We start from the raw sequence: 22,997 nt of genomic DNA, 5'->3' as shown, positions 1-22,997 counted from the left end.
GGGGTGGGCCGCCTAGCCAGATGCCCCGAGCCCGGGAGGCGACACAGTGCCTTCCAGACCCGGCCAGTGTCGGGGTCGCCAGGAACCTCCGCAGCTGCCCTCAAGGGGCTGAGTGAGACCCAGGGGGTCTGTGGGTCTAAAGAACTTTCCAGCCTGGGGTCAAAACCCCCACAGGAGGAAGTGGGCCTCGAGCGGTCTCGAAGACGGGGAGGGGCAGATTTGGTGGCATGAAAACCAGGGACAGCTGTTTGCAGGGAAGGCGGCGAAGCGCTCGTCCCGGGAATAAAAACGCGCCTTCCCCCACCGCAGCCCGCATTGGGATGCAGCCACCTTGGTGCCTGGCCTGGGGGACTTTAGTCGAGGTCCCCCGTCTTGAGCAGGGGAGGGGCCTGGGCTCCTCCCCGGGCTGCTCCTCGGCCGTCCCCCAGATCCCTGCACAGAACAACACCCCCCCACACTCGTTCACAGTCCATGTCACATGGGGGCAGCGTGGTCTGTATAATAAACTCCTATTAGTTCCCAACCCTGGGAGGAGGACCTGCTTGTAGATTAGTTGCATTTAGATTCTATGACTTTTTTTTTTTGTTGAGGACCACAAATTGCCAAAGATCGCTTGGTCTTCAGCTGGCGGCGGACCGCAGGCCTGTGTGATGACAGAGCATGCCGTGCGGACCGGGGCTGGGCCTCGGCTGGCATCGATCGGCAGCCTCGTGGGATGGGTGCCTTGTCCAGAAATGGCTCCAAATTATCGTGGCAAATGCTTCTAGCACTTGTCTTGGTCAGACTGCTGGTTTCTTTCCCGAAGCCCCCTTACCACCTTGCTGACCCCACCCTGGCTCCCAGCAGGAAAGGCTGTTTCCCAGGGGGCACCACCACCGCCCCCACCATCTCTCCCATGGAGTGTCGCAGCCACCACGTAGTCAATGTGGCACCGCTCTGTTCAGAAGCCTCCAGGTCACCCGTCACACTCCTACTAGAAGCCAGCATCATCAAAACAGCCTCCAGGGCCCTGCCCAACCTGCCCTGTCCCCTTCCCCCCTCCCCCTTCTCTCTGCTCCCGCCCAAAAATCCCCCTCACACTCCTCCAACACGCCAGGCTCGTTGCTGCCCCAGGGCCTTTGCACAGGCTGTTCGCTCTGCCTAGAATGCTTCCCCATGGCTCCCTCCCTCAGCTCCATCATGACTTAACCCATTGGTCACTTGAATCAGCTTCCCCTCTGTTGCAAAAGGGAACAAAAGTGTAACTGATTGTTCTGGGGGCTGCTAGAGGGGTCAGCTCTCTCTGGAGTTACTTCTGCTTGGGAAGAACTTGTTGTCAAGATAACCATGCGTCATTGATGTCAATGCCAACATTGACAACTACCCAAGTAAAGAGGTCCATTTTTCATTTCAACAACATGGGGCTGGGGGATGGTGATAAGCCAAAGCGATCATTGTTCCCGAACACTTCCTCATACATGTGAGCTGGTCCTGTCGAGGGGCCCCCTCCAGCCCACGACCTGCAGAATCTGACCTCACCCTTCTCGCCCAAAAATCCGTGTTCCTCTCCCGCTCCTGGAGAATTCCCTAAGATTCGGTGCTCTGTGCTCCCCAGGGGGCAGAGGGACAAAGTCTGCAGCTTCTGCACCCTGACCGTCGGCATCCCGAATGCCGGACCCCTTGGTGCATCAGGACCCCTTCTCTTGGTCCGTTGCACCTCCTGGGGGGGCAAACGTGGGCAGACCCTGTTACATCTCTACCTGCCTGAGGTTCTCATACCAGTGGGGGAGACGAGCAATAAATAGATAAAATGCACCTGCCAGCTCTGGAGGGGGAAAGTTCTCGGAAGAAAACCTCCGGGCTCACAGGACCCCCTCAAATACCAGTCCTTCCTCACCTGGATCTCAAACTGAAAATAAAAGAGGACGGCAGCCGGGGAACCTAGTTACCCCCATGCCTTGTCGCTGGGGGCCAGCTTCCGGGCGCCAGTGGGGCTATGCTCACCCCTGCCCCTTCCAGATGCCCCAGTCCTACCGTCCCGCAGCCTCCCAGAGCCCAGGCGGGCAGCGGCGCTCAGGGAGGGGGGGCAGGTGTGCCTCGAGGGTCAGAGGGCAGTGCCATGCTGACGTCAGAGCTGATTCAGCTTACGGCGGCAAGGGGAGAGAGTCAGGGATCAGGGAGGACCAAGGACGTGGCTCCCGAGGGCCCGAGCTCTGGGCCCGAGCGAAACTTTGGAGAGTAAAGGGTGGCAGAAAAAGCACATTGAGGGAGAGTGGGACTAAATATCGAGTGAGGCAACGGGAGGTTCTTTTCCCAAAGGGTCAAGGGAGGGGGTGAGGTGTCTTTCCTGGGCGCCGTCCTGTTCCTGGGCCTCTGCCGGGGCCCGCAGCCGCCCTCTGCCCTGTTGCTCTGTGCCATCTCGCCTTCCCTGTCCTGACTGCCCCTCAGTTGGTGAGGCTGGGAGGAGACCACCTGGGGTTATCCGACACTGGGACCCTGCGCGGGTGACGGGCCAACTCTCTGGCAGCCCCGCAGCCCCACAGCCCGGGGCAGGAGGGCACAGGGCCAGCACACGGGGCGCACAGGGAGCAGGCGCTGCGGGAGGCTGGCCTCCTAGTGACGATGCTGGGGCGGCCCTGGCTCACCCCCGCGACTCAGGGAGAAGCAGGAGCCGCACCAGTCCCTCCCTGCAGAGACTTCTCTGCAGAAGCCGCACAGGGAGGGAGCCTCTCCTGGCTTTCCCTGGGCGTCAGGGCAGCAAAATATACTGGGCCTTAATGCGAGGCCTCAGGCCACTCTTCCTCCTCGGCCTGCGTGTGTGAACGCCCTCTCCGTGCGTCCCCCCCGGGGACCCCGTCCTCAGCCGCGGGGCCACGTTAACATACCTGTCCCAACCTCTCCCTGAGCCGCGGCCCAGCAGTCAGCCGACCTCCATTCCACAGCAGAGCCCACAGCCCCAGCCCTTCCTGCTGCCCGATGTGTGTCCTTCTGTTACAGGACCCTCTCCTCTGTCGGTCCCCCACGTGTCCCTTCCCCTGGACCTTTGACCTGTGCCCCACCTTCATCCCCCGCACATCCAGCTGTGCCCACCTCCGCCTCTGAACCTTTCCTTGCCCCCGCTGGGCCCCACCGCCCACGCCTCACTCGGCCACGCTGGAGCCAGGAGGCCCAGGGGTGCGATGAAGGGACATCAGGCGTTCGTTTGAAAATAGCCCGAGACAGGCAGGAGGCGGCAGGTGGGGCTTAGGAATGAAATAAACTCAGCCCGAGCTGACGGCTAGAAGCAGGGGTCAGTCCCACTGCTCTCTCTACCACTGTGCCTGTTAGAACCTTTCCACAGTAAAACTGTCTTTTGAAGGGGAGACCAGCAGACCCCCCGGCCAGCATGCTGGGTCTAGGCAGGGCCACTATGGCCTGGGGCCAGCTGGGGCTGAGCTCTCCCTGGGCAGACGCTCACTTCGGGTCTAGAAGGGTGCAGACGGGTGTGCGCCATGCTGGGTCCCCCACACCCGGGTCGGCAGAGGGCTGGGAGCCCCTCACAGCTCCAGGCAGGGGCCATGCCTTAGACCGCCTGCCCCCCTAAACCTTCCCACACAGGACCCTGCCTCAGGCCTGGGGCCCGTGCACACGGCCCCCGCCTTTCTCCAAATCCCCAGCATGGTCCAGGGCTTTCGCACTCACCCATCTGACCTCCCTTGATCAGGGAACAGACACACTCTGCTCGGGGAGAGGGGGGGTCCAGGCGGATGGGCCTCCTCTGCGTCGCTGCCTGGTGTGGGGGCTTCACTGTCTGTGGGGATGGCTCCTGCCCTTCTGACCCGATGCTGAGCTCTGGGGGCAGCGGCCTGGGCACAGAACCTGGCTCGGAAGCTCTTCAGTACTGTGTCCCGTTTCCGCTTACAGCCTCTCTCTCAGTCCGGGACCTGAGGATAGGTCAGTCCGCCTCTGTCCGTCGTCCTGTTTTTCGTTTTGTGGTGTTGTTGTTTCAGAAAGAAAAAGAAATTGTTCCTGAGAAAAAATACACCACAAATTCCAGAGTGTATGGTTTTCGGGCCACTTGGTCACCCCGCCAGCCGGGGGAGCACAGACCTCTCAGGCGGCGCGCGTGTCCTGCCTCAGGGAAGCAGCACAGCCGCCCGCATCGGGTCTGAGAGCTGCTGAGAAGAGGGGCAGGAGGAAGGAGTGTCTGGGAATTCCACCTTCCACTCCTCCCTTCCTTCCCCACCTGTTCTAGTAGAATCTGACTGCCCCAGGGTGCAGAATTCCTGGTTGGGGCCAAAGATGGTAGCACAAGCAATAGGGCAAGAATTCAACCAGGACTTTCATATTCAGTGACCAGCGATGAGACAGGTGGCCGAGCCCCGGCCATCTTAATCCTTAGATGAATGATTTGTCCCTCAATCACAAGGTATCAGGAGGTGGACAAGCTCTAAAGGCCCACGTCACCCTGTTTAATGCCGGGGGCCATGCAGATGGGTCTGCGGAGCTTTCTTCAGTACTCCTTGTCTTGACATTCCTGTAAGTTGAGGAGACATGGTGCCTAAATGATTAGGAAGACACACCCAAGAGGTCTCAATCACTTGCGGGTTTTTGTAAATCAAGTCAAGGAATCTGAAAACCAGGCTGAACATTGAAGGAATAAATACAGGAGTGGAGAGAAGCTGTTAATTCATGTGCCCAGAATCTCTCAAATCCAAATCAGTGACAGTGGCAATGAATTTCCTCATCATGTTAATGGAGAGAAAGTATGTGCTTCTCCTAATGAGCCCACATTAGCGTTTCAGCATTTTGGGGGATCCTGACGAACGCGAGCCTGTCTTTCTTCATCCAGCTCCAGTGGCTGTTGGATAACTACGAAACCGCAGAAGGCGTGAGTCTCCCCAGAAGCTCTCTCTACAACCATTACCTTCGGCACTGCCAGGAGCACAAGCTGGACCCTGTGAATGCCGCCTCCTTCGGGAAGCTGATCCGCTCCGTGTTCATGGGCTTGCGGACACGACGGCTGGGCACCAGGTGGGTACACGGGGGTGCCTGGTAGCCCCACACCCACCTGTCCTCCTGCATCCTCTATACAGATATCGAGCTTTTGGAGAATGTGGTCTTTCTCCTTCTGCCCACACGCCTCTGGGTGAACTTGGAGTTGTTCTGAACTGGCGGCAGCACGGGTCTGACCGGCCCAAGGTGGTGGCCGTAGGCCATCTCTCTCCTGGTGAGAAGGAACATGGGCTTTGCTTCATCAGTCTCTCTTTGTTTAAAATTTTCCATAATAACAGATTTTCTTAAAAAGCAGCCTCTGGATTATCAAGTAGAGTTGGATTTATGATTTCTTGGTGCTTTCTGCTCTGCCTGGACCAATCCACCACCTCCGGCCCTTGGCCCTGTGGAACCAGGGACTGTCACTTGCCACAGACTTATCCCAGGCAGGAATTGAACACTCCTCCCACCAGAAAACAGCAGCCATACTGTATTCAAAGTGGGTGGCCTAGAGCACACAGAAGGTCATTTCTTGCATGGCTGCTGTCTGTGAAGTCACACATGGGGGTGGGGTCACTCACACACCCTCAGAAGCTGGTGTTGGGCCAAGAGAATGTTCTCTACCACCTTCTGATCCTTTACAGAGAACATTCTTACAGAGCATCAATGGATAGAGGTGGGAAGGACAGGGGAGAAGGAGAGGGAGCCTCTGGTCTCTGGGGACACAGCCACCAGTGCCTTTGGGGGGCCTCTCCAGAAGGCTCATCCATGGCCTCCACTGTCAGAGTGTCCCGGATGCTGGCCTCAGGATTGGGGCTTTTCTCCCCCATGCTTTCCCTCCTCCTGGCACCAGCCAAGCTCCTACCTCATCTAGAAGGTACCCATGCTCCACCCACTTGTCCCTATTGCCAGATACATGTCTGTCCTTCCATGCCTCTCTCCTGAGGAGCCCTTCCGACCTGTGTTCTTAACCAAGTTGTCTAAAGCCCTTTGATCATTCATTTCTCCCATAGTAAGCTACGATAAGTGTTTCCCAAACCGTGCCATTTTCCAGATCATGTTGTTAGATGATCGGGGGCGGGCGGTGATGATAATAATGCTGATGGTGGTGATGGTGATGGTGGGGTAGTGATGACAGTGATGCTGGTGATGGTGATAGTGAAGATGGTGATGATGGTGATGATGGTGATGACGATGATGGTGATGATGATGATGATGGTGATGATGGTGATGGTGAAGATGATGATGGTGGCGATGGTGAAGATGATGGTGATGGTGGCGATGGTGAAGATGATGGTGATGGTGGCGATGGTGAAGATGATGGTGATGATGATGGTGATGATGACGGTGATGGTGATGGTGGTGATGGTAGTGGTGATGGTGATAGTGAAGATAGTGATGATGATGGTGATGGTGAAGATGGTGATGGTGATTGTGGTGGTGGTAGTGGTGATGGTGATGGTATGATGATGATGATGATGACGGTGATGATGGTGATGATGACGATGGTGAGGCCATGCCAGGTCAAACAAAGCTGGATCACTTTTCCCACTGCAGGACTTCTCAGACCCTTTATAATACTAAAATGGAAGCGAGGAAATCTCTGAGAGAGGGATGCCAAGTATAGAATTCCCTAAACCACTGTGATCATGAAATAGCCCATGAATGTTCCCCACCGTGGTCCAGGGAACACTGAACCTGAGCACCCAGAATGAAGGGCTGAGACAGAGCACTTGTCTTGTCATTCAAGAACATCTGCAAAGAGAGCTGACCCTGAGATGCTTGGTTTCTAGGGGCAACTCCAAGTATCATTACTATGGGATCCGTCTGAAACCAGACTCGCCCTTGAACCGGCTGCAGGAGGACACCCAGTATATGGCCATGCGACAACAGCCCATGCATCAGAAGCCAAGGTGGGTGACCTGGCCCAAAGCCAGTCTGAGGACCGACTGTCCTGCCCAAGACAAGGGTCGGGTCTGAGTGTCGCTTGGGAGAACATACAGAATAGTGTTTCTCAAACGTTAAATACATAGGGAGGAGGGGACTATCCAGACTGTGATGGAAAAAGTAGATTCATTTTAACCTCTGTCTCCAACGTCCTGGGAGAGCCAAGGCACAGGAGGCTGGGGAGGAAGCCTCATCCAGCTAGCAGAGCCTTCAGATCTTTCTCTTTTTTTAAAAAAAATAGACATTATTTTTAGAACAGTTTTAGGTTCCCAGCAAAATTGGGCAAAAAGTACAGTTTTCCATATGCCTGGTGTGCTCACAGGCACAGCCTCCCCGCCATCAGCGTGGCACCAGAGCTGTGTGTTTGTTACAACTGGCAAACCTACATCGACACATCATTATCACCTCAAGTCCATACTTGACATTGGGGTTCACTCTTGGCGCTCCATTCAAACGGGTTTGTACAGATGTACAACGACCCGTGTCCAGCATTATGGATCACACACAGTAGTCCCACTGCCCTGAAAAGGCTCTGTGCCCCACCTCTTCATCTTTCCCTCCCCTCGACCTCTGGCAGCCACCGACCCTTCTACTGTCTCCGTAGTTTTGCCTTTTCCAGAATATCGTAGAGCTGGAATCCTAGATCTTTAATTTTCAACTATAGGGGGAAAAAAGAGAGAACACTGAAAATAACCCAAGAAGCCTGGAAAAAGCAGCTTATATACTTAAGTGGCTGCTTCTTCCTGACATTTTGATCCAATGGCTGGCAAGGCCTGGTTATTTGCTGGAATGTTCTCTTCTCTATCCATCCCACACCGACTCATCTTTTAAGGCAGGGGTCAGCAAACCTTTCTGTAAAGGGCCAGAGAGCAAATATCTCAGGCTCTGCCGGCCAGACACTCTGTCAAGACTGTCGAGCCCTGCCATTGCAGCATGAAAGCCAGCACAGGTGATACAGAGACCAATGGGCATGGCTGTGTGCCAATAAAACTTTATTCACAAAACAAGGAACAGCACTGGCCCTCCACAGCTGGGATTTGCAGGGCCCCACTCCAACGTCACCTCCCTGGCAGTCCTGCAGTCTCCGCTCCTTCCCTGCTTCCCTCTGTCCCTGGCTCCTCTCCAGAGTCCAGACAGTTCCACGTGGCGCCTTCATAACTTGGCCCATCCGTGTGTGGCTAAAAACCCACTTTATTGGGCCCTAAGGCCAGCTCAGTGTCTCCAAACCACATGTCCAATCGTGGGAGTTGGAGGTCACGGAATAGAGTCTCCAGAACATTCTCCAGCAGCCAACAGATACAAGTGGACCCAGCAGTCCATCCTGCAGCTGCTTGTCCACAGACATGGACTCTGTAGCGTCTTGTTGCTGTTTGGTTGGGGCTCCTGCAAACACCCGTGAATCACGACGCCAGGCGGAGTGTTACCTCACAAGCAGCTGTCCGTCTCCTGGAGACAGGCTCGTGCCATTTACACTGGGAACCACCGCCCCCCCCAGTCAGGCGGTCCACACGCGTCTGAGAGGCTTTTCTCCATCCTCACGGGAAGCCGGGCCCCACTTTCCACAAGGAAAGGCGCTCCCCGCTGGAGTTGTGTCCCCCTGCTCTTCCCCGCACACGCCAGCACCACATCACAGCCGTCCGCTGGGCTCAGGACACCGCGCTGGGGAGCCCCGCTCTGAACGTTTCCCGTCTGCTGCCAGCACAGGCTGGCCACTGCTTTCTGGCTCAAGGCAAAATGAACGTCCCAGAATTTCCTTTGAGACCACATAATAGTAAGATATTTGTGATTCTATATAAAGAAGTTCACTTATCTTCTAAGGGAGAAGTATTGGGGGGAAAAAAAGATACACACGGCCCCACAAGCAACCGCGAATATCCATCAGCGGGTGAATGGGTAAGCAAGTGTGTCCGTCCGTCCAGACAAGGGAATGTTATTCAGCCTTAGAACAGAAGGGACCCTGACACCCGCCACGACGTGGAGGGACCCTGAGGACACTGTGCTCAGTGAGAGGAGACAGACCCAGAAGGACACATCCCGCAGGACCCCACTCCCAGGAGGTCCCCAGAGGAGTCCCGTCCGCACAGACAGGAGCTGGTGGGAGCCAGGGCTGGGGCAGGGGGTGGGGAGTCTGTGCTTCCTGGGGACGGAGTCTCCATGTGGGGAGACGGAACGTTCTGGAGACGGAGGGTGGGGGTGGCTGCACGACAGTGTGAGTGTGCTTCGTGCCGCGGGGCTGTGCACTTAGAGATGGTTACGGTAGTGAATTTCATGTTGTGTGTATTTTACCACAAGTTTTTAAACATTACACACACCCATACACACACACACACACACACACACACACACACACACACACCCCAAACTGAATCCTCCTCAGCTCCCTGCTCCTTGAGCCCCTTCGGGGGGTACAGCTGGGACCTCATGGTGGCACCATGTCCCCTGCCCAGGTACCGGCCAGCCCAGAAGACAGACAGCCTTGGGGACAGTGGCTCGCACGGCAGCCTGCACAGCACCCCAGAGCAGGCCATGGCCGCACAGAGCCAGCACCACCAGCAGTACATAGGTGAGTGCCCCCCGCCCTGTGCGCAGGGCCTCCTGGGAAAGCTCCGGTGTCCACTCAGCTCTTCGGTGCTCGCAGGTTTCAGCACCAGCAGCATCTACAGGGGTGCTTTAAACAGTCGGCTTGTATAATACCTCTTTAACTACATAGGAATGTTCTAGATCAACCCTTATGGCTTCCCCAAGATTTTAGAATAGTCAGCAGATGCCCCCAAATGAATGTGTAAAGTGACCATCAGGAAAAAAAGTAAAGAAAATGAAATGCCCATCGGAAAGAAGTCTAGATGTATTTTAAAAGCTGTTGCCTCAGGACTTGGCTGCCCTCCTCGGTTTTCTTCCTTGCTTCCCTGGAGCGTTTAGGATGCTGGCTCTCCCCTCCTGGTGGCCCGACACACGGCTGCCTGGCCCTTCCCTGGGAGAGACCCTCCCCTGCTGGCACCACGGCCACCCAGGAGAGCGTCATGGGCCGTGCCCAGGGAGGCTTGCTGTGGTCAGCGTCCATATACACACACCGAAGACATCAGTGACCTTTGTCTATTTTTAGTGTGTTTTGGGAGCCCAGACAGAACCCTTCAGGGAAGTAACTAGGGGGCAGCCACGGCCGGCCCCCTCCCCAGATTCGCTGCCCTGGGAAGCCCCCATGCCGGGGTGATGGGAGCGCCTGCTGAGTGCCAGGCTCAGTGCTCATCTGTGTCAGCATATTTACTGTCGCTGGGAGATGACAGTGTTGTCCCTATTCTGTCCCTAAGAAAACCAAAGCTTAAAAGTTGTGAGACCCGGGGCTGTGGAGCAGTCACTGGCAAGCCTAACCCTTACCCTAATCCCCCAGCACATGGGCCTCCTGCATGGAGCCCTTCTGCAGCTCTGGTGACCCCGTTTTCCTCCCAGATGTCTCGCATGTCTTCCCGGAGTTCCCAGCGCCCGACCTGGGCAGCGTCCTGCTGCAGGAGAGCATCACACTGCACGACATCAAGGCCCTGCAGCTGGTCTACCGGCGGCACTGCGAGGTGACCGCCCTCCCCCGCCCCGCCCGGGGAGACCCTGAGCCTGGGCCGGGGCGGGGGGGGAGCCCAGGGCCGGGGTGGAGAGCAGCGTGAGCCTCCCCCCAGCGAGGCGGTCAGCCTTACACGTCGCCAGAACAGCCAAACTCTCAGACATCAGCAGGTGTCCCTGGGTGACACGGAGGAGGCGGGAGCAGCCCCCTGCTTCCTCTAGCCAAGTAGGTGGAATCTCCACTCACTAAACCGTGGCATGTCTGTCCCCTCTTGGGGTCTCTCTCTGGATTTCAAGGGACCCCACTGGAGCTCCTCTCACAGCTGCCCACTTGGCATGTCCCGACAACACGTGATAGGCCCAGTTCTTAACATGCACATCCGTTGAGGTCGACGGGCTGTGTTTATTCGCAGGCAACTTTAGACGTCGTGGTGAACCTCCAGTTTCACTACATTGAGAAGTTGTGGCTTTCCTTCTGGAACTCGAAAGCCTCCTCGGGTGACGGCCCTGCTTCTCTACCTGCCAGGTCACTGCCCTCGCCCCGCCCCTGCGCCCAGGGGCCACAGAGCCGCACCGGCTCATTTTCCAGGACCCCAGGGCTACCCTGCAGGCTGCGGCCCCCCCACACTGTGACCCACAGACAAATAGGTCCCCTTTCCAAGAATCGGCTCTCTGAGCCCCTCTGTGTGTGTGTGTGGTTTCCACACACTAATGTGTTGCCCGTTCCCTCGCTTCAGCACGGGGACTGCAGGGGGAACCCCCGCGCGTCCCAGATAGAGGACGCGTCATCCCCCGGCCACGGGCAGGGAAGGGGACGGCGCGGGGCCCACTGGGGAATTGGAGGCAGGGTGGGTGCCATCCTGGGGGCCCCTGCCACCCTGCGGGCCGCAGCTCACCCCGGCTCTCCCATTCCCCACAGCGACGGGGATCCGGAAGGCGCCGTCCTCCCGAAGGACAAGCTGGTGTCTCTGTGTAAATGTGAGCCCATTCTCAAGTGGATGAGGAACTGCGACCACATCCTGTACCAGGCCCTGGTGGAGATCCTCATCCCGGACGTGCTGCGGCCGGTGCCCAGTAAGCGGCTCCACTGGCTGCTGCGCTCCCCCTTCGCCCGTGTGCTTGCCCTGCCCCCCCAGAACGAGGCCCAGGGGAGCGCCAGCTCGCGCTCTGGGGAGGCCTGTCACTCTTGAGGCGCTGCCCGCCAGCGCTGGCTCGGGCTTCGGTGTACTCTGTGCTGCGGGGCTCCCGGTGCCACTCCAGCCTCAGAGTTCCTCTGGGGCCCGGGATGTCCCCCAGAAGATCCCCAGAGGGTGGGGCTGAGGTCACAGGACAGCCCTACCCCTGTCGGCAGGTTTGCTGAAAGCTCTGGAGAGGGTCTCTACCCACTGTGCCCCTCCACCCCTGGGACCACCTGCAGGGCCCCCCCTTCCCCGGGGCGATAACACGGGCCCCACTTCCCTGCAGGGGGTGCACCTGCCAGCCCCTTACAGGCCCTCACTTGGGGCCCCCAGCGTCCTGAGGGTAGAAGCCCTGGAGTGAGGAAGCTGGGCCCTGAGGCCTCGCTCTTAATGAGTGAATGCTGTGGGGCGGGCATGGGTACACCTGGCCGTGCACGACCTGTCAATATTTGTGCCCGTTGTCGCGACAAAAACTTCGGTGTTTCTTAATGAACTGGTCTGCTGCTTTTGTGCCAGAAAATGAGAAGCAGCCAAACTATTGCGTTTTTCCATTGGGCTTGCGGCCCAAAAACCGTTCATTGCAGTGCGCGATTATGGTCTCTATGTTAAGGTTTGAGTCGGGGTATGTTTTCTTTTACATTTTTGAAGTTTTTTCTTTTTTTAAACAGTCCAATTTGTTTGTTATTTGCAAGCCACCTCACAATAAATTTGGAAGTTGGTGGAAGCTGTGTACGCACAGGGCTTCTCCTCAGCACGGTGGACTGTCCTCTCTAATGCAGGGCTGTCCTGGGCACTACAGGGGTCGAGCGTGGCCCCCCCTGCTCAATGCCGGGCGTTCCCCCCATTGTGACGACCACAGATGTCTGCATACATCCCCCAATGTCCCCTGGGGGCAGAGTCGCGCTGGGGGAGGAGACAGAGGAACAGAGATGGTGCCCCGTTTCTTACCCGGTGCCTCCCTCACTGAGCGCCCTGAGTTCTCCCGGGCGCCTCGCCGCGTGTGCTCAGCCGCCTCTTTCTCTTGCTCTAGCGGCTTCACTGCGTGTGCGCCTCTTACCTTCCTGCTGATTCCGACGTGCAAGACCACCTTTCTCACTCTAAGTGTCGCGGCTTGTGTCTCCCAGGTACCTTGACGCAGGCCATCCGTAATTTTGCCAAGAGCTTGGAAGGCTGGTTGACGAACGCCATGAGAGACTTCCCACAGCGGGTCATCCAGACCAAGGTAACTCCTCTGCTCTGCGGGGGCCGCTGGCAAGGGCCCAGGCCGCTCCGTGGGTCCTGAGGACCGTGAGTCCCCCCCAGGAACCCTCAGGGATGCTGGCGATGTGCGACGGGCACGAGTAGGGAGGGGCACGACAGAAGCTGTCATTTGCTGTGATGCATTTGGGTCAATTCAGAATAGATAGAATGTTTCTATGTGCTTCATAGGGGGGAGGGTTTGATCTCCTTGCTGTCACCCTTACTGCAATAGTCTTGGCCACAAATCAGAATTTAAAATGTGGAGAGTGGGCCTCCAAGTGCAAAAGAGAGTGATTGCTGCTCTCGCAAGCGTCTCTTAGAGACCTGCATACAGGTGAGGCCGCGGTCCGAGCATCGGGCCTCCCTGACCACGGTCTGGAAGTACCTGTTAGACTAGTGACTCTCAGTCCTCAGGGTGCACAGGAGTCACCAGGGTAGTGGTTAAAGTCGCAGATTCCCAGGCCCCACCCCCACAAAGCCTGATCCGGTGGCCCCCAGCAGTCTGTGTTCCCCCGCCCCAGCCACCCCAGAGAGCCAAAGGAATTCTCGAAACAGTATCCTAAGCACCCTGTCCTGAGTGCTACGTCACCGAGGTTACGGCATCTGCTCTAGATGCCAAGATGCCTCGGTGAGGTTCGTATCCTTCGTTTATTCTCACTCCTCGGGTCCTTGAGACTGTCGGAAGGGTGGGGCCCTCTGCGCCCTCCCCTCTGCACTGTTCCGGAGCCCACGCACCCTCGCCCCTCACCGTCTGCGCCTCCCTTGGCCACAGGTGGGTGTGGTCAGCGCCTTTGCCCAGACCCTGCGCAGATACACTTCCCTCAACCACCTCGCCCAGGCAGCCCGGGCCGTGCTGCAGAACACTTCCCAGATCAACCAGATGCTCAGTGACCTCAACCGCGTGGACTTCGCCAACGTGCAGGTGACTTTCCCCCCCACGATGGCCCTCAGCCTGGGATGGGGCCTGGGGACAGGCTGCAGATCAGCAACGACGTAGGTGTGACCCCCACCCCACTGGCCTCGCCTTCCAGCCTCCAGAAAAATGCTCAAAACCACAAAATGCCACCAGCAGTAAAACCCAGCATGCGTGAAAACAGGGTCAGGGCGGAAGCCCCCTGCGGCCCACCCAGGGGCCCCAGGCCTCCACTCCACGACCCCACGGAGCACCCCCCCCCCGTGCCCAGGTGCTGGGACCCACACCTTGGTTCACCCTCTTTAAGAATCTACCTTCCCGCTGCCGGTTTCACAGTGCTCTCCTCTGGGCTCCAAAAAGCGCGGGCTGTGCTTGCGTGTGTCGTGCCACAGTGCTGCTCACGCCCTGTGAGTTCATCCACTAAACAAAACACTTTTAGAGAAATGAGCACTTAAAAGTAAAACACCACAAACACGTGGTGTGTAGTCTGAGCTCTGGACGCCGGAAGCGTGGGTTTACACGCTTAGGACCCAGGCAGGCTGCCTCTCCGGCTGTCGGTCCGTCCGGCTCCGCCCCTGCGCTCCACGGCAGGCAGCCAAGGCCCGGAGCGGGTGCTGGTCCCCGTGCTCCCCACTCCCCGAGGGCGCTGGTACCTGGGGCCACACTGACCTGCCGCCCACGCCCCACAGGAGCAGGCCTCGTGGGTGTGCCAGTGCGAGGAGAGTGTGGTGCAGCGGCTGGAGCAGGACTTCAAGGTGACCCTGCAGCGGCAGAGCTCCCTGGACCAATGGGCCAGCTGGCTTGACAGCGTGGTCACCCAGGTCTTGAAGCAGCACGCCGGCAGCCCCAGCTTCCCCAAGGCTGCCCGCCAGTTCCTTCTGAAATGGTCCTTTTACAGGTAAGGCCGGCTTCATTTCCAAGGGAACTCGGGGAAGGCGGGGACGGGGAGCTCCAGAGGCCCAGCTGCGTCCTCGGCAGGCTCCCGGGGCAGGCACAGTGTGCTGGCGTGTGCGGCATCCGGCCTGTGGCTTTTCTTTCCAGACCTGCGCTCTCCTCCGGCTGACGTGAGGCCTTCGGGAGAAGGGGGCTGGCGCAGCGTAACCACCAAGCCACAGCTCCCGGGGGTGGGGAAGGGAGCACGCGGAGAGATCCCGGGGACCCAAAATGCGAGTTCGCTTGTTTACCTTTAGGGGGCTTGCCCATACAGAGCCAAGAAGCTTCTGAGGAGAAAACATCCCAAATCCCAAGCTGTTCCACTCTGTCCACTGACTTGGCCTTGGGGTCCGCACACGGCTTTCCACGTGCCGGTTTGGACACGGCGGTCAGCACCTGGGTTCCCTCCTTGGCTGCCTTTGCTAAGCCGTCTCAAATCCACAGCCTGTCGAAGCCACCTCTCTTTTCCCATTGCCAGACAAAGTGCCTTAAGAGTGCATCAACACCCTGGCCCAGGAAGACGTGCAAAGCATTAAGTATAATGTCGTCAACTGCTCTTACTGACTCCCTTCCACACCCCATTGTTCACACACAGGCACAGAGTTTCAGCCCGTTAAAAAAGTAACAGGGCCCGCTAACATTTTCAAAAGTTGATTGGAGCAAACACCGCTTCACATCGGGCCGCACCAACCCGCAGGTGGTCAGTGCGTGAGGACAGAGGTGTTTACGGAGAACTTGCAGGAGCAAAGCGAGGACGTGATGTGATTGGCTTTAGCTGGCGCCGCGGCTGCCGCCATATCAGGGGGGAGCCTGGCCCTTTGTGGCTGGTGGTTCGAGGGTTCACTCTCAGAATCCCGTGCATCGACTCCAGCTTGGTTCTGGTTTTCTCGGGCCACAGGGTGTCAGAGCCACTGCTGGGCAGGGCCCCTGCTTGGTGACTCTGTAGGGGCTCATACACATCTCCTCCCTGCCTTGTCTCCTCCTAGTACTTTGCTACCACAGCGACGAGTGGGGAAGCTCTGAGGTGGGGCAGTTGGGTGTTTGGGACCAGAGTTTGGGGTCGGGGGCCAAGTGATCTCATTCCTTTAGATCAGGGGTCGCTTTTTCTGTGAAGAAGCAGATGGTACGTATTTCCAAGAAATAAACTCTTTCCGGCACACGATATGTAAATGAACAGGCATGGCCAGTGTGCCAATAAAACTTTATTTATGGACACTAAGCTGTGAATTTCAGGTACTTTTCTTGGGTCATGAAACATAATACTTCTTTTGACTTTGCTTCCGACCATTTAAAACTGTAAAGACCATTTTTAGTTCGCAGGCTGTACAGGCGTAGGCCGTGGGCTGAATCTGGTCTGGATTTGGGGCCACAGCTTGCCAGCCCCTGCTGCAGATGAAAGAGGCTACAGCTCCCTGAAGTTCTGTCTTGTTTTAGGCGCCTAAACGGCTGACTGAGGAGCGAAGGCTGGGTGGGAGGGAATCCCAGGAGGAGGGAAGGCCAGGAAAGGCTGTCCACTGTGGGCAAGTCGTAAGGGCACCACAACTGACCACAGGCCACTGGCTAAGTAAGGCTTGTGTCAGACAGAGACACAATGTGACGTTTCCACGGCCTCTTGCCTGGAGCTGACTGCCCCACCCGCCTCCTGTCCCCCTGTCCTCCCCTCAGTCACAGCGGACACAGGGGTGGTCTGGGCAGCTGGCAGTCCCCTCTGGGTCTGTGGGGCCCCCCCCAGAAAAGCCTGGCTCGACTGCCTGCCCGTGATTCCCCGCTCCCCGGAAGGTCCCCAGCCTCTGTCTGCCCACCCCCAGCTCCATGGTCATACGCGACCTCACGCTGCGCAGCGCCGCCAGCTTCGGCTCCTTCCACCTGATCCGCCTGCTGTACGACGAGTACATGTTCTACCTGGTGGAGCACCGCGTCGCAGAGGCCACGGGAGAGACGCCGATTGCTGTGATGGGAGAGGTGAGGGCCCCTCCTGCCCTGGGGACCCTGGGACAGCATGGCGGTGTGTGTGACACAGCTGACGGCCCAAGGAGGCCCGTGGGTGGGAAAGAGCTCGCACACTGGAGCCAAGCGACCTGGGTTCAGACCTGGCTTCTCTGCCACCTAGAGCGTTCCTGCCCCTGAAGCAAGACCTGGAACACCCGGCCCACGTGGTCTACTGGTGTAAAGTACATATAAAAGGCACCATTCTGGCCATTTTAAAGTGAACAGCTCAGTGACATTTAGTACATTAAGAGTTGGGCAACCACCACTTCTAATTCCAGAACATTCCATCGCCCCAAAGGCAAACCCCATCCCTGTCAGCAGGCACCACCATCCCTGTCCCCAGACGCCGGCACCCGCTGCCCTCCCTTCTGCCAGGGTCGGTTGGTCTGTCGTGGGCGTCTCACACGGGTGGAATCACACATGGCGTGGCCTTTCGTGTCTGGCACCTTCCAGTCAACGTAATCTTTTGAAGGTGCAGCCACGCTGTAGTGCGTATCATTGCCTCACTCCTCCTGTGGCCAGATGATATTTCCTTGCGCGGACAGTCAGCACTGTGCTTTACCCATTCCTATGGTGATGAACACATGGGTTGTTTACCCCTTTTGGCTGCCGTGAACAATGCTGCTGTGAACATTTGGGCACACGTTCTTGTTTGAATACCTGTTCTCATTTAGTTGGGGTACATTCCTAGGAGTGGGATTGCTGGGTTGTGTGGGGTTGTTTTGAGGAGGAAATGAGGTGATGCTTAGAGAGCTTTTAGTACCTAATAAGCCTGTCACCATTCAGAGGCCACAGTCCCTTTCCTCTTGGTGGCCTGAGCAGTCAGCACCCACTCAGCCCTCCAGCAGCTCCCAGGCAGGACCCAGAAGGTGCCAGAGAGGACACACCAGCATCAGCACCACTTCACATGGGGGAACCGCTCTTGCCTGTGTTAACTGTAGATAGAGGACAGTGCTAACATTCACCAGGACCAGGCCCCTCTGCCGAGGCCCCTGACTCTGGGCTTCTCTCTTCCAGTTCAACGATCTCGCCTCACTATCACTGACGCTGCTCGATAAAGGTGGGTGTGGCCGTGGCTTTTCTATGAGGCTCTCCCAGGGGTATTCCTCCCACCCTGGGCCTAGTGGAAATCGAGGCAGCTCCCGGGGTGGGTTGAGGGCCTTCAGGAGCTGGCATCCAGACAGGCTGGTGCGGCCTGGGCAGCGGCAGGTGCCCCGGTGATGCTTATGCAGGCCTGGCCCCTGCTGGAGCTCAGAGGAGCAGGGCTCAGGATGCCATCTAATCCTGCTCCCCAGCCGCCTCCACATCAGGCCCAGGAGCAGGGCCACAGCCCTGGGCTGCCTGCCTCCAGCTGCCCCTACCCCACCCCATTCCCTGCCTCATGCAGTAGGGGGCACCGACTGCTGAGGGGGACCCTGCCAGGAGTGTGCCCCAGCAAATGGACACTGGCCAGGGGAGGGCTCTGGAAAGGAGGCCTCCCTGGGCGCTGCAAGGCAGTGTCCACGCCTGTGCACCTCTCTGAGAATGTGCTTCTCTCTCCCTCCCTCCTGCGGCCCGCACCCATGCCCCTCATCCCCAACACTAACCCTGCAGATGACCTTGGCGAGGCTCGCGGTAGCGAGGCCGACTCCGACGCCCGCAGCCTGGGCGAGCCCCTGGTGAAGCGGGAGCGCAGTGACCCGAACCAGTCCCTGCAGGGCATCTAGCGCTGCCGCGCCTCCCGGGCTCCAGACTGGCCCCGCAAGCTCTGCGGAATAGTGCCTCTCAGATGACGGGACCTTTGCTCTGACTCACGGGGGCGCCAGTGCACCCTCAAAGGACATGCTCTTCCTTCAGAAGAAGACCGTCCTTCGCCACGGCAGAGGGTCACATCGGGCTCCCGGTGCCTGAGCTGCTCACCTGGTGCCTCCTGGGTCATCTTATTCTTCGAGTGTTCTTATCCTCTCCTGGGCCGGACCAAAACTTTGGTCCAAGTCTGTGCACCCCGCCCGAGAGCTGAAAGGGGCGGCGCTGGGTGAGCTGGCGCCTCCACGTTGGGCTTCTCCTCGGCGCAGCTGCTTCCGGCTTCCACCAGTATCTTTTAAAACGCAGACCCCAGGAGGGAAGGGGTGTCCTGCAGCTGTTGGACAGTACTGAGCCAGAGGATGTCCACGGAGCCCCCTGCCCCAGTGCCCTGTGGTGGGAAGGGACCATCTCCGTGCTGGGCCCAGGGCCTCCTGCCCTGCCGGCTGTGCTGAGGCATGGACACCGACCCACAGGAGCCCCCTCTGCAGGCACCAAAGGTCCCCAGAAGCAGCTGTCCATCGCCATGGCCCCATGTGGCCCAAAGAACAAGTCACGGAAACGGCCCGCCCAGGCCAAGACATAGAGGTGTCTTTAAGGATCAAAACCAGAAGTTTTATCAGCAACTGGAAGGATGTGGGTTCTCTCCAAGTTCACAGCCAACATCAAGCCAAACTGCTGGGTCTGGAATGAGTTTGTTCCGAGGGGGCTGGGTGGTCGGTATTTCAGTGGCGCCTTCAGAGGGCAGCCATTGGGCCAAGTCTGCCTGGCTCCCACTCTGTCGGATCTTCTGGAATGCCTGCCTTTGAATTAGCAATCCTGGAGCACTCTGACCCCGGGCAAGTCCCATCTTGAACTGCTCAAAGTCGAAACTCTTCTCTGGGTAAATGAATCCCGAGGACTTGCACAGTCCTTGAACTTTGAACACTCCGGATCCGTATCCACCATAACACATTGCACTTGGTTAACTCCGTGCGAGAGTTCTGCCCCCAAACCAGCTGCAAAGAAGAAAGACAAACCTCTGGTCTGGGAAGCACCATCTTATGAAATGCAATAGTTTCTCCTTTTGGAAATATGTTTATACCAATAGTTTTGTGCTCTAGTTGTTATTAGAATGTTTCTTATGAACATGTATATTGCAGTATATTCGGTCCCCAATATTTTTTTTCTCATTCACGCAGAAGGTACTAATGTAAACTCAACGTGGCCTTTAAAAACCTTACTTCCCAACAAGCGGGAGCGCTGCGCACACCAAGACCCACGCCAAGTGTGCGGGGTGGTGTGGAGGGGAAGATAGGAAAGCTAGGCGCTTGTTTTAGAAACCAAAAGTCTATCATAATTACAATGTTTGTCTTGTTTTTACAGTTCAAGACTTAGATGACATCAGACAGAAAGAATGTCTTTAAAAATATATATCTCCTCTCCTGGGAGACATTTAAGCTCACGGTTCGCGGATTGTAACGGCCTGCCTTTTCTTCCACGTGGGTTAAACTGTACAAACTGGGTTTCCGCCTTACGCTCCTGCCTTTGCAGGATTCCGCAAGGAACAGTACAAATGATGGTAGAGACACGCACCTTCCAAGCCCGTTCTCATTTTTCATGGCAGTGAACACTCGCAAGCCACACTCCAGCTCCTCACCGCCACACACACACGGTGGCCTGGGAGGGAGCGGGCCTCCTGCAGGCCAAGCCCACACCCTGGACTGCCAGCCTGGCCGGGCTCCTGCCATGCGAGGCTCCAAGGAGAAGCAGTGGCCTCCAGCACTTTATTCTTGGCTCTCTGGGGAGTGTTCCAGAAGGAGCGGATTCCCTGAGTTTATTTAGCAAGGCCAGCTCTGGGCCAGAGATGGCAAGAAAACAGTTCTCAGCCCAGGATGATCAAGATTATTTGTAAGCAGACTAGACTTATTCAGATACGGCAGAATAAACCCGGGCTCCAGCCACTGACGAAACCTGCCGGTTGTCCCCAGGGCTTCTTCAGGAGAGGGGCGGGGCCAAACTTGGGAATCCCCTAAGAATCACTGCGTGAGCTTGTTCTAAAATGGCCAGTTCCTGGGCCCCGTTCACAGAGAGGCTGTCTGGTGGGATTTACAATGGAGGCTGGGAATCCGCCTTGTTTGGACCACCCCTCTTGGCGGGGGATGGGCTCTGACACAGGGGATTATAGGACTCTGAAGAAACCCTGCAGAGGAGACCAACAGGCTCCAGAACAGGAAGGGCCCATGGATGGGAAGATGTTCCAGAAACGTGGGACACAATTCCTGGTCAGCCGCCCCTAAAAGTTGCTCCCCCATGCCAAGGCAGTGCCCCATATGCCCCAGAGATGTTCAGCCTTGGCCCCAGCCCAGGCCCATCTGTCCCCGGTAGAGGCCCTGAGGCCCCCAGGGGACACTAAAATCGTCTACTTGGGAAACTCCCAGGACACAACCATGCAGACTTCCCTTCAGCTGGGCGGCCGGGCCCTGTGTCTGTGGCAAGTCCCGGCCAGGCTCTGAGAGCCCAACGGAACCTCAACTCGCCCCATCCTCTCATGGTTCATGATGGCAGGCCCTCTCCAGCCTGAGACCCCTGAGCAGTGCCAGCCCTTGCACCAAGCACCAGCCACCCCCAGTCCTCCCTGTCTGAGAGCCAGACCCAGTGCAGGGGTGGCAGGGTCCCTGGAGGAGGAGAGACAGACTCTGCTCCTGGGCCTGAGTGGCTGGTGATGGAGTGAGCACAGGTGATGCCTCCATGACCACTGCCCCAGAAGCCAGAGAGGAGATGACCAAGGGAGACTGCTGAAGGCCCACAGGCTATCAAGTCCCTCAGAACACCCACTGGGTAGGGACCCAGTGCACAGGGGCCGAACAACAAGGGGAATCTAGTCCTACCAAGAGCCTCTGGGAGGTTCTAACTAATTACAACGGCTCCATACTAGATGCTTCTGTCCAGTCCCCTCTTTCTGACAGTAGGTGTTACCCACATTGTACACACAGGAAAATTAAAGCTGCTGGCTGGAATGCAGATATCATGGCTGGAGCATCAATAGCCATTTTAGACCTCGAGATGGATATCATATAATAAGGATGGCAAAGCAATGAGACAGAAGGAACCTGGATCCCTGGTGATCATGGAGCTGCATTACAATCCTGATGACCCACAGTCAGAGTTCAGTAAGCTGCAGTGGGGGGAGGGGGGCAGGGGAACCCGCAGATGTTCCTGCCTCTGGGAACTCTCTGGTAGTGAGAACTCGAAGCAAGCTGTGAGGTACACCCCCCCCACACACATACACACAACAGTTGTGGGTGTGCTAAGAATGGAGAGACTCTCTCCAGCTGAGGGTGTCACCTGCTCCACCACTTTTCCTCCGCAGTTGTGGCTGCTGCCCGTCTGCTCCCAGCTCCCGCTCCAGAACTTCATCCTTTCACACCTTCTGTGACCTCGTCCAAACCCAAATGGAAATGCCCCTCCACGTGCTGCTGACCCGCCCCACAGTGACCCACCCCACCACTGCAGAACAGGAGCTCTGCATCTGACCTTTCGGGCCTCCTCGTGTCTCCACCACGGCGTTGCCCACCATCCATCCAACCGTCCAGACCAGAAACCCAGGGCCACCTGCCTTGCCCCCACCCCTCCTACCTCCCCAAAATGCCCATAACACAGTCACGCTCTCCTTCCTCCTTGCCACTCCCCAACTCCTCCTGGCCAGGAAAGGCAGCATGGTGGAGGAAATAGGGCTAGGCTATGCAAGTTTGAGTGCCAACTCCACGGTCACGAGCTGTGCCCTCAGGTAAATTACAACTGACCCCTGAACAACATGGGGGTTAAAGGCGCCAACCCTCCTTACAGCCAAAAATGCACGTATAACTTTTGACCTCCCAAAAGACTTAACTAATAGCCTACTGTTGACTGGAAGCCTTACCAATAAACAGTCAATGAACACATGTTTTGTACTGTATTCTCAAAGCAAGCCAGAGAAAAGAAAATGTTATTAAGGAAATCATAAGGAAGAGATGACATTTACAGCACTGTACTGTACTTACTGATATAAGTCTGCATGTAAGTGGACCCACGCAGCTCAAACCCATGGTGTTCAAGGGTCAGCTGTACTTAGATCAGTTTCTCCATCTGCAGAAAGTAATAAAAATACCTACCTCACTGCATTGTGAGCTTTAAATACGTTAATACTTAGTACTGGAGTAAGCATTCAACAATGGTGTCTCAGCCTCGGCACCGTGGACATTTGGGGCCAGACCATTCTCACTGGTGGGGCGTCCTGGGCACTGTGGGATGTGGAACAGCAACCCTGGCCTTACCCATCCCCTGCCAAGCGCACCTTCCCTCCCCCAGTCATGACAACCACAGATGTCTCCAGACATCGCCCAGTGGCCCCCCCAGGGGGGTAGCATAATGGACTCCAGGTGAGAACCACTGGGCGAGAGCACTATCATGATGACCAGTTCCCTGCATCTTTTTGAACCTTGATAACAACATCAGTTATCACTTGTCTTTCTCTCCCCACACCTCACACA

At 57.1% G+C, this 22,997-nt stretch overlaps 1 protein-coding gene across 7 annotated transcripts in view; it reads left to right on the top strand.

Annotated features, from left to right (window-relative positions):
• Nucleotides 1-19,632, top strand: part of RFX2 (regulatory factor X2) — a 90,152-nt gene extending 70,520 nt beyond the window's left edge. For 4 of the 7 annotated variants that reach the window (XM_034657609.1, XM_034657606.1, XM_034657607.1 and 1 more), the window contains 12 exons: nucleotides 4,811-4,992; nucleotides 6,747-6,866; nucleotides 9,348-9,463; nucleotides 10,348-10,466; nucleotides 10,866-10,978; nucleotides 11,372-11,526; nucleotides 12,755-12,852; nucleotides 13,642-13,791; nucleotides 14,472-14,680; nucleotides 16,524-16,677; nucleotides 17,722-17,764; nucleotides 18,298-19,632. In XM_034657609.1, coding sequence (XP_034513500.1) covers nucleotides 4,811-4,992; nucleotides 6,747-6,866; nucleotides 9,348-9,463; nucleotides 10,348-10,466; nucleotides 10,866-10,978; nucleotides 11,372-11,526; nucleotides 12,755-12,852; nucleotides 13,642-13,791; nucleotides 14,472-14,680; nucleotides 16,524-16,677; nucleotides 17,722-17,764; nucleotides 18,298-18,410 — 1,572 coding nt within the window. In that variant the 3' untranslated portion in view covers nucleotides 18,411-19,632. The other 3 variants (XR_004624568.1, XM_034657610.1, XM_034657611.1) reach the window with 3 other exon arrangements.
• The last annotated feature ends 3,365 nt before the right edge of the window (nucleotides 19,633-22,997 follow it).

The sequence above is a fragment of the Ailuropoda melanoleuca genome, chromosome 4 (assembly GCF_002007445.2).
Source record: "Ailuropoda melanoleuca isolate Jingjing chromosome 4, ASM200744v2, whole genome shotgun sequence".
In the NCBI taxonomy this organism is placed as follows: Eukaryota; Metazoa; Chordata; class Mammalia; order Carnivora; family Ursidae; genus Ailuropoda; species Ailuropoda melanoleuca.
This window is presented reverse-complemented; position numbering and strand designations above follow the sequence as displayed.